The sequence below is a fragment of the Mandrillus leucophaeus genome, unplaced genomic scaffold (assembly GCF_000951045.1).
Source record: "Mandrillus leucophaeus isolate KB7577 unplaced genomic scaffold, Mleu.le_1.0 Scaffold66, whole genome shotgun sequence".
NCBI classification, from domain to species: domain Eukaryota; kingdom Metazoa; phylum Chordata; class Mammalia; order Primates; family Cercopithecidae; genus Mandrillus; species Mandrillus leucophaeus.
This window is the reverse complement of record NW_012107141.1, coordinates 4,940,365-4,951,427: the sequence shown is the minus strand read 5'-3', so window position 1 is coordinate 4,951,427 and position 11,063 is coordinate 4,940,365. Positions and strand designations below refer to the sequence as shown.

Here is an 11,063-nt window from a genome sequence, read left to right as displayed (position 1 = left end):
AAAAAAAAAAAAAAAAAAAAAAAAAAAAAACTCCCCGGGTATGGAAAAGCATGCCTGTAATCCCAGCTACTCGGGAGGCTGAGGCAGGAAGATCACCTGAGGTCAGGGGATCGAGACCAGCCTGGCCAACATGACGAAACCCTGTCTCTACTAAAAATGCAAACAACAAAACAAAACAAAAAAAAACTCCCTGGGTGTGGTAAAACATGCCTGTAATCCCAGCTACTCAGGAGGCTGAGGCAGGAAGATCACCTGAGGTCAGGGGTTCGAGACCAGCCTGGCCAACATGATGAAACCCTGTCTCTACTAAAATGCAAAAAATGCAACAAAAACAACAACAAAAAAAAAAAAACAAAAAAACAAAAAAACAAAAAAAAACCTCCCCCGGGTGTGGTGAAGCATGCCTGTAATCCCAGCTACTCAGGAAGCTGAGTCAGAATCGCCTGAACCAGGAGGCAGAGGTTGCAGTGAGCCGAGATTGCGCCACTGTACTCCATCCTGGGCAACAGAGTGAGACTCGGTCTCAGAAAAGGAAAACAAAAAAGACAAGGGAATTTGGAGTAAAAGGCTATCTGGCCTAGTTGAGCCTGACTAAGTATACCAGGTTGATCGACTTTTCCTTCCTTTTCCTGGGATTCAGTGCTACCTACCTGTTCCCCTCTCGACTTTCACTGTGACAATGGCAAGTGCATCCGCCGCTCCTGGGTGTGTGACGGGGACAACGACTGTGAGGATGACTCGGATGAGCAGGACTGTCGTGAGTGTTGGCAGGGGCTGGACAGACTCCATTGAGTTCTATTGGGAAAGGATTTTCAATCAGAAAGCGATGCCCCAGGTCCACATGGACCCTTGTGTTTTCAGCACTTGGTCCTGTCCTTTTACTTCCTCTCGCAGTCAGATAAGCTGCTGAGAGGCAGCCTCCTCCTTCGGAGCCCTCGGGGCAGCACTGGAGCTACTTGACTGCTCCGGAGGGCTTTAAGTCAGGCTTCCAGGCACCAGACCCCCACTGCCTGCAGCAGCCTGACTGTCCTGTGTCCACAGCCCCCCGGGAGTGTGAGGAGGACGAGTTTCCCTGCCAGAACGGCTACTGCATCCGGAGTCTGTGGCACTGCGATGGTGACAATGACTGTGGTGACAACAGCGATGAGCAGTGTGGTGGGTGGCCCCAATGGGGGGAGGCAGACACGGTGGCCAGTGGGTGGCCTGGCCATAGGAAGAGATAGCAGCAATGGCCCCAGCACTGCCAAACCTTGAACTGCCCAGATATCTGGAGCAGCTAGAGGAAGGCAGAGGGAGCAGAGCCGCTCAGACCCCGGAGAAACTGTGGACCCGGAGGCTGAGGCCCAGTCTCTCCAGGGCCTCCGTTCTTCACGGAGTGTCTGCACTGACTCTGGGTGCCTTTCAGGGCCTGGGTCAGACCCGCCAAAGCCAGTGAGGTTGGGGAGTCAGAGAGGAGGGTGAGAGGGTTGCCTGTGGGGCCCTCTCAGAACTGCTGTCCCATCGCATCCCCCAGACATGCGCAAGTGCTCCGACAAGGAGTTCCGCTGCAGTGACGGAAGCTGCATTGCTGAGCACTGGTACTGCGACGGTGACACTGACTGCAAAGATGGCTCCGATGAGGAGAGCTGTCGTGAGTGGCCCCAGACCTCAGGCTGTTGGGTTGGATGAGGGCGCATGGTTCTGCCCATGGGCTAAGGGTGAGGCTGAGGGGTGCATATACCAAGGGCAAGGAGCATGGGTGCCTCAGCAGCAGCTCCTCCTGGGCTGAGCTAGGGAGGGACCAAGTTCCCCAGGTGGGAAAGGAAGGCTCCCTTTGGTCCACCTGAATATGGGCATCTATAAGGGCTGTCCCAGATGAAACCTGGTTGCATCTCGCTTGAAGAAGCTCTCCTGCCTGAACATCCTGCCTGCTTGAGGAATCAGGGCCCGTCTCCTTCATCCAGGCCTGAGTGTGTGCCCCTCCCCACCCCTGCCTTCCTTCCAGCCTCAGCAGTGCCAGCACCCCCCTGCAACCTGGAGGAGTTCCAGTGTGCCTATGGCCGCTGTATCCTCGATATCTACCACTGCGATGGCGACGATGACTGCGGAGACTGGTCGGACGAGTCTGACTGCTGTGAGTGCTCCGGCCAGCTGGGAGGCGGGGAGGCCAGGCTGGGAAGAACTCCTCGGGTGGCAAGGCACAGGTGCCAGCTGGGGCAGGAGTTCAGAGAGGAGTTTCTGGATTTTCTGGTCCCTCTTGGGAAGAGCTGGAGGAACTGGGATTCTGGGACTGTGGCCTTCTAGTCTGCCATGGGACACTGTGCACAGACTGGCTAGAGACAGAAGTCTCATGTTTCCCTAGCCTCCCACCAGCCCTGCCGCTCTGGGGAGTTCATGTGTGACAGCGGCCTGTGCATCAATGCAGGCTGGCGCTGCGATGGTGACGCGGACTGTGATGACCAGTCTGATGAGCGCAACTGCAGTGAGTGGGGGAATGGAATTAGGCTGGGCTTGAACCAAGGAGAAGGCTTGTGGAGCCAAAGAGGCCCCTACCGGCTAGGCACGGTGGCTCACGCCTATAATCCCAGCACTTTGGGAGGCCGAGGCGGGTGGATCACTTGAGGTCAGGAGTTCAAGACCAACCTGGGCAACATGGTTAAACCCCATCTCTACTAAAAATACAAAACTTAGCCGGGTGTGGTGGCGGATACCTGTAATCCCAGCTACTCGGGAGGCTGAGGCAGGAGAATCGCCTGAAGCCAGGAGGCAGGGGTTGCAGTGAGCCAAGACAGCATCCCTGCACTCCAGCTTAGGTGACAGAGTGAGATGACATCTCAAAAAAAAAAAAAAAAAAGACAAAGAGGCCATTACCCATAAATCTTGAAGACACTGGGTAAGACCACCATGTACAGTTGTGTAGGTCGTGCACTGTGCAGAGGCAATATGTTCAAAGGGAAGCCAGTCACATAATAGATTTATATACTCATCATGGCAGTTTTCCAGCAGATGACAGTAAAGTGTCTTGAGGAAAGGATACCTTTTTCTGATTCACACAAAGACGCCATATAGACCAGCTGTGATCCTGGTGTCAAGAGTGGCATGGGTACTGACATAAGCTGTAGCTTTGGGTGGCAGGGAGAATTTCAGGCTGAAATGGGGCCCACCTTTCATTAGGCCTTTGCTTTGCCCAGCCACCTCCATGTGTACAGCAGAACAGTTTCGCTGTCGCTCAGGCCGCTGCGTCCGCCTGTCCTGGCGCTGTGATGGGGAGGACGACTGTGCGGACAATAGCGATGAAGAGAACTGTGAGAATACAGGTGGTGTCTCCCGGGGTGCCCCAGAACCCTTAGCCTATAGTTGGGGTGGAAGGGTGGAAAAGAGGGTGTTATTGCTGTCTTTCCAGTCGGGTTGAGGTTTTACCAGTGTAAAATCCAGGTGCACCATTAAACTGCGGCCTTATGGCCTGGAGCACGGTATCAGAGCTGTGAGTTTCAATTGCCACTCCTATTCTAACTCACACATAGCCAGTGCCTTTAGCTCTGGTCTACTGAGGAAGGACTACCTTCCATCCGGCAGCCCCCATGGGTGCTCCCCTGGCCATACCCAGTACTGAGCATGTGGATGTAGTTTTTCATTCTGTTCCATATTCCTCACCATCCCACTGTGGTGTCCTGGGGAGAAAGCGAATGCAGACATTCAGCCAGCCCTGTCTGAGCTGCTTCCTGCCCAGGACCCTCACCCTCCCACCTTGAGTCTCATCTGTCTCCAGCTTACCCTAGAAAATGACAGGCTCCCATCTCTTTGTTGACCCAAGCCCTGCCTTGCTGTGACCTGACCCTCCCTCTCCCTAGGAAGCCCCCAGTGTGCCTCGGACCAGTTCCTGTGTTGGAATGGGCGCTGCATTGGGCAGAGGAAGCTGTGCAATGGGGTCAACGACTGTGGTGACAACAGCGACGAAAGCCCACAGCAGAATTGCCGTGAGTGTCCCCAGTGGGCAGACCTGGCCCATGGTTTGTGGCCGAACCCCACCCATAGGGTTCAAAGGGAATCCTCCCTCAGGACTCTTGCAGCTTTGGGAGCTGTTGTTCCCGGTCCAGGTGGAATGCCAAGCTGGCTGTCTGGGGGAGGATTCTGGGCTCAACTCCCAACTCTGGCTTGGCTGGCACAGGGCCCCGGACGGGTGAGGAGAACTGCAATGTTAACAACGGTGGCTGTGCCCAGAAGTGCCAGATGGTGCGAGGGGCAGTGCAGTGTACCTGCCACACAGGCTACCGGCTCACAGAGGATGGGCACACGTGCCAAGGTGAGCTGAGGCCTGGTTTGCAGCAGAGTCGGGGTTCTGAGCAGGGGCAGCAGACAGGCAACTGTGTTTCCTATGGGTCAGGCATGTGAAGGCTGTGACCTCATTTCATCCTCACAATAACCCTAGAAGGTGGGGATCATCCTTCCCATTTCACAGATGGGGAAACTGAAGCACAGAGATGATAAGTAGCTTACCAAAGGCCACACAGCTGGTGAGCAGCAGAGTTGGGATTCCAGCCCAGGTCTGCATGACCTTAAAGCCCTTAACCATTTCTTTCTTTTTTTTTTTTTTTTTTTTGAGATAGAGTCTTGCTCTGTCACCCAGGCTGGAGTTCAGTGGTGCAATCTCGGCTCACAGCTGCCTCCGCCTCCTGGGTTCAAGCAATTCTCCTGCCTCAGCCTCCCAAGTAGCTGGGATGATAAGTGTGTGCCACCATGCCCAGCCGCCCTTAACTATTTCTTAGACAACCTTCCCACTAGGCCTGGAAAATAGATGGGGATGTGGGCAGAAAAGCAGCTCGGCAGCCTGGGAGCGGGGGTGGGAGGACGACAGAAGGGAGATCTCTTGACGTGCCTGGTGTTCCCAGATGTGAATGAGTGTGCCGACGAGGGGTATTGCAGCCAGGGTTGCACCAACAGCGAAGGGGCTTTCCAGTGCTGGTGCGAAACAGGCTATGAACTACGGCCCGACCGGCGCAGCTGCAAGGCTCTGGGTAAGGGCTGTTGGCACTTGGCTGGGTGGGCAGAGGGCTGAGCATGGAGGAAGGCCAAGTGCTCTGGTGCTCAGGGATTTGCAGAGAGGTAGAGAGATTTCCATCGCAGTAAAACGGAGCAACAGTTGCATTCTGAGCCCCAAGAAAAGCTGCCGTGGTGGAGTGGGGTGGGGAGGGGTGGAGGAGTATAGTTTAAGGGTTGCTACTCTTCTGGTACTGATGCTGACAGCCTGGGGCATGCCCTTGTGGGCACATGGCTCTATCAGTCAGCTGAAGACCTGCTGATGGGTACCAGGGGCGGCTCTGAAACCCAGTGGGGACCCCATGTTTATACTGTGTCCCAGGGCCAGAGCCTGTGCTGCTGTTCGCCAATCGCATCGACATCCGGCAGGTGCTGCCGCACCGCTCTGAGTACACGCTGCTGCTTAACAACCTGGAGAACGCCATTGCCCTTGATTTCCACCACCGCCGCGAGCTTGTCTTCTGGTCAGACGTCACCCTGGACCGGATCCTCCGTGCCAACCTCAACGGCAGCAACGTGGAGGAGGTTGTGTCTACTGGGCTGGAGAGCCCAGGTAGGGAATGAGCCCCCATGGAGAGGGGCAGAGCCATGCCACATGCGCAGCAACGGTGGGAGGAGCAGGCCAGTGGTTTGCAAACCTTAGGCAGCAGCACATCTTTTTCTTCCAGGGAAATCTCAGCTGGAGCTCTAATATAGAAAACATTTGTTAATATATATCAATTGTATAGGTTCACATGTAACATTTGCTTATGATTGAACTCAGTCAGTGAGAATAATCAGAGCACGTTGGTGGTTGTAATCATGGGAGGGGAATCAGATTGATGGATGACAGAGTTCTCTATCAGCCTTTGCATCTAGTTTATTTCTGAGTTTTGTTTCAATTGCTTAGTATTAAGAATATTCAGATTGACCTGGATAAGTATATCAAAATGTTTTATAGATTTTAAAAAAAAAAGGCCAGGTGCGGTGGCTCACGCCTGTAATCCCAGCACTTTGGGAGGCCGAGGTGGGCAGATCATCTGAGGTTGGGAGTTCAAGACCAGCCTGACTGACATGGAGAAACCGCATCTCTACTAAAAATACAAAAGTTAGCTGGGCATGGTGGCGCATGCCTGTAATCCCAGCTACTCAGGAGGCTGAGGCAGGAGAATTGCTTAAACTCCGGAAGCAGAGGTTGTGGTGAGCCAAGATCGTGCCATTGCACTCCAGCCTAGGCAACAAGAGCAAAACTCCGTCTCAAAGGAAAAAAAAAAAACAGGCCAGGAGTGGTGGCTCACGCCTGTAATCCCAGCACTTTGGGAGGCTGAAGCAGGTGGATAACCTGAGGTCAGGAGTTTGAGACCAGCCTGGCCAACATGGCGAAACCCCGTCTCTATTAAAAATACAAAAGTTAGCCAGGCGTGGTGGCACACACCTGTAATTCCAGCTACTTGGCAGGCTAAGGAAGGAGAAACGCTTGAATCCAGGAGGTGGAGGTTGCAGTGAGCCAAGATCGTGCCACTGCACTCCAGCCTGCGCAATGGGAGTGAGACTCCATCTCAAAACAAACAAACAAACAAACCACAGAAACAGCTCACTTGGCAATCTCAGACTATTTTACAAACAGGTGAAGTGGTCAAATTCTAATTTGGTATCAAGCACATTGGACTCAAATGCTTAGAGAACTTCTGAAATGCCTCTGCAAAACCCTAGATGACAATTTACAAACCCCAGGGTCAGAGCAGTGGGGGACCCTGGGAATGCGTCAGGGAGACGGAATTCAGGAAGTGAGGTATGGTTGGCTGTGAGGAGGAAGTGCATGCCCTTGACAGTTACTTGACTTTTCTGTGTCTCACTTTCCTCATCCTCATGGAAATTACAGTATCTAGCTCACAGAGTTGTGATGCTTAAATGAATTCATGTATCTAAAATGATGACAATAGTGCCTGGCCCAAGAAATTGCTTCCTGTAAGAGTTTGCTCTTGTTACTATGGGAAAGGGGAGCCTGGGTTGACTCCTTGACATTTTTTGTGCTGCTTCTCACCAGGGGGCCTGGCTGTGGATTGGGTCCATGACAAACTCTACTGGACCGACTCAGGCACCTCAAGGATTGAGGTGGCCAATCTGGACGGGGCCCACCGGAAGGTGCTGCTGTGGCAGAACCTGGAGAAGCCCCGCGCCATTGCCTTGCATCCCATGGAGGGGTAAGTTGTATCTCAGGCTGCTGAATCTCTCTTGCAACTTCTCGGGACAACTCCCAGGCTACCGGACTAGATGCTCTGGGGGTACATCTTCAAAGTGTGGTGTAGCTGGGCGTGGTGGCTCATGCCTGTAATCCCAGCACTTTGGGAGGCCGAGGCGGGCAGATCACCTGAGGTCAGGAGTTCGAGACTAGCCTGGCCAACATGGTGAAACCCCGTCTCTGCAAAATACAAAAATTAGCCAGGCATGGTGGCGGGTGCTTGTAATCACAGCTACTCAGGAGGCTGAGGCAGGAGAGTCGTTTGAACCCAGGAGGCGCAGGTTACAGTGAGCTGAGATTGCGCCACTGCACTCCAGCCTGGGCGACAGAGCGAGACTCTGTCTCAAAAAAAAAAAAAAAAAAGGTGTGATGTTATGTTAACAACATGGGCCCTGTCCCCCACACACTTGAGTCTGGATCCTGGCTCTGTAGTAACTGGCTGTGTGGCCTTGGGCCAGTTAATCTCTGTCTGCCTTGTTTACTCATTTCTAAATTGGCGATTAAAAAAAATACTTCCGTCATAGTTGTGTGAAGATTAAATGAGGTGATGCATTTTAAATTGCATATAATACACATTAGATAAGTTGTAGGTGTTTAGTATTTTTATTATTAGCTCATAAGGTTGACCTAATTAATACAAATTAAGTTATTAGTAATTCATAAGAATTGTAATTAATTATTATTGCCTAAAAATTAATAGAGGGGCCGGGCATGGTGGCTCACACCTGTAATTCCAGTACTTTTGGAGACCCAGGTAGGAGGATCACTTGAGTCCAGGAGTTCAAGACCAGCCTGGGCGACATAGTGTAGCCTCATCTCTACAAAAAAATTTTTTTAAATTAGCCTGGCTTAGTGGGTGCATGGCTGTAGTCCCAGCTACTTGGGAGGTTGAGGTGCAAGGATGGCTTGAGACTGGGAGGTCGAGGTTGCAGGGAGCCGTGATTGCAACACTGCATTCCAGCCTGGGTGACAGAGTAAGACCCTGTCTCAAAAAAAAGTTAAATAAATAAAATTGAGAAATCTGGCCAGGTTCAGTGGCTCAACGCCTGTAATCTCAGCACTTTGGGATGCTGAGGTGGGCAGATTGCTTGAGCCCAGGAGTTCAAGACCAGCTTGGGCAACATGGCAAAACCCCATCTCTATAAAAAGTACAAAAATTAGCTGGACTTACTGGTGCATGCCTGTAGTCCCAACTACATAGGAGGCTGAGGCAGGAGGATCACCTGAGTCCCAGAGTTCGAGACTACAGTGACCCATGATCATGACACTGCACTCGTGGATGACAAAGTGAGACCCTATCTCAAAAAGAAATTTAATTTAAAATTCAGAAATCTGAATTAAAGAAAAACTCCCAAAATGAAGTTCTTACGTCTGGCTTCTAAAAATTCTATTCAGTCAATGGAGGGACTATCTTATAAGGTCCTGCAGTATGTGTCAACTGTTTTAGAAACTGTGTGTGTGTGTGTGTGTGTGTGTGTGTGTGTATAAAATACAAAAGGGGCCAGGCGTGGTGACTCAAGCTTGTAACCCCAGCACTTTGGGAGGCCAAGGCAGGTGGATCACTTGAGGTCAGAAGTTTGAGACTAGCCTGGCCAACATGGTGAAACCCCATCTCTACTAAAAATACAAAAATTAGTTGGGCATGGTGGTAGGTGCCTGTAATCCCAGCTACTCAGGAGTCTGAGGCAGGAGAATCACTTGAGCCCAGGAGGTGGAGGTTTCAGTGAGCTGAAATCGTGCCACTGCATTCCAGCCTGGGCAACAGAGCGAGACTCTGTCTCAAAAATAAAATAAAATAAAATACAAAAGGCAGTGGAAGAGACTGTGACAAAGAAGAAAGTGCCTGTCCTAATATTACATTGGATTGTCATTTATGAGGCTTTGTCTGTTTTGTTCACTGCTAGATTTCCAGTGCCTAAGATAGTATGTCCTGCCTGTTGCCAGTACGAAAAAAAAAATTATTAAATGAATAAATGCCCTGTCTGAAGACATTTAAACTCAAACACTTAAAAAGCATTCTGAGGCCAGGCATGGCAACTCATGCCTGTAACCCCCGCACTTTGGAAGGCCAAAGCAGGAGGATCGCTTGAGCTCAGGAATTTGAGACCAGCCTGGGTAACATAGCAAGACCTCATCTCTACTACTACAAAAAAAAAATTTTTTTTTTAATTGGTTAGGTGTAGTGGTACTAGCTGCTCAGAAGGCTGAGGTGAGGCCTTCTGAGCCCAGGAGATTGAGGCTGCAGTGAGCTGTGATCGCACCTGCCCTCCAGCGTGGGTGACAGAATGAGACCCTGTCTTAAAAAAATGCATTCTGTGGACCAAACATTGGAGTCCCCTGGGTTAAATGGATAAAAGCCCCCTACCTGATTATTCTCCTGGTTACCTACCTGTTTTCTGCTGCCCACTTCCCAATTTACTTTTCTCTCTTCCTAGTACCATTTACTGGACAGACTGGGGCAACACCCCCCGTATTGAGGCCTCCAGCATGGATGGCTCTGGACGCCGCATCATTGCTGATACCCATCTCTTCTGGCCCAATGGCCTCACCATCGACTATGCTGGGCGCCGTATGTACTGGGTGGATGCTAAGCACCATGTCATTGAGAGGGCCAATCTGGATGGGAGTCACCGTAAGGCTGTCATTAGCCAGGGTGAGCCCCTTCCTTCACTCTCCATCTCTTGTCCTCCTGGCCCTGTCCCTGCCCCCCAGGAGCCTTGGCAGAGGCTTTGTGTAGTTGCCAGGCCTGGGCCCAGAGACCATGGCAGACCATGTCGAGACTGAGGTCTTCCTGGACTTTCCCCAGGCCTTCCGCATCCCTTCGCCATCACAGTGTTTGAAGACAGCCTGTACTGGACAGACTGGCACACCAAGAGCATCAATAGCGCTAACAAATTTACGGGGAAGAACCAGGAAATCATTCGCAACAAACTCCACTTCCCTATGGACATCCACACCTTGCACCCGCAGCGCCAACCTGCAGGTAAAAAACTGCCCACCGGGTGAGCCAAAGTAGTCTCATGGTTGAGGTGGCCTCTGGTGCCTTTGAGAACTTTCCTTCCCCTTAGGAGTTGCCATTTCTTCTGATGGGGAAATCCAGCGGGGCACTGACATGGGCTAACTCCTCCCTCTGCTGGACATTCAGGGCAGTACAACAAGATTCACGAAAAGACTCATTAGGCTTCACCGTTCCCATCTAATTCAGGCAGACATTTACAGGCCATCTTCTCTGTGCCGGGTAGTCACTGTGCTAGCAGCTGGGGCAGATGTCAAAAATAATAAGACATAGTTTCTCCCTTCAGGGAACTATCACCCTACCTTAAACCCCTATTCCTTAGTCTTGGGGTCACTTTTGCAAACCTTTGCTAATCCTCTTGCCCTGGGCTCTTTGAGCAGGGAAGAACCGCTGTGGGGACAACAACGGAGGCTGCACGCACCTGTGTCTGCCCAGTGGCCAGAACTACACCTGTGCCTGCCCCACTGGCTTCCGCAAGATCAGCAGCCACGCCTGTGCCCAGAGTAAGTGGGTCTGCGACACCAGCCTCTATGGAGGCTGTTGTGAGGATGGGGACCAGGAACAAGGGATAGGAGGTGGAGGGATTGCCTATCGTGGGAAAAACCACATTCCTCAGGGAGCCCTGGAGAGGAAGAACTTAAGAGGCTGAGGGATCTTCTATCAAAGCTGAGGACTGAGGACCCAGCTCTAGCTGCTGAAGGCTCAGCAACACCACCTGGTCGAGTGTGAACACCTGCAATCAGGCTCATGTGTCATTTTACCAGGCAGGATACCTTCTCCATAGGCAGCAAGAGGGTTTTATGCTCTTCT

At 51.7% G+C, this 11,063-nt stretch overlaps 1 protein-coding gene across 1 annotated transcript in view; it reads left to right on the top strand.

The window, feature by feature from the left end:
* LRP4 (low density lipoprotein receptor-related protein 4) overlaps window positions 1-11,063 on the top strand; it is a 51,572-nt gene that overhangs the window by 3,180 nt on the left and 37,329 nt on the right. Inside the window, 14 exon segments of the mRNA XM_012001465.1 lie at window positions 641-757; window positions 1,042-1,155; window positions 1,514-1,630; window positions 1,985-2,113; window positions 2,342-2,461; window positions 3,171-3,296; window positions 3,831-3,956; window positions 4,148-4,282; window positions 4,869-4,994; window positions 5,339-5,569; window positions 7,043-7,199; window positions 9,673-9,890; window positions 10,044-10,220; window positions 10,634-10,756. Coding sequence (XP_011856855.1) covers window positions 641-757; window positions 1,042-1,155; window positions 1,514-1,630; window positions 1,985-2,113; window positions 2,342-2,461; window positions 3,171-3,296; window positions 3,831-3,956; window positions 4,148-4,282; window positions 4,869-4,994; window positions 5,339-5,569; window positions 7,043-7,199; window positions 9,673-9,890; window positions 10,044-10,220; window positions 10,634-10,756 — 2,016 coding nt within the window.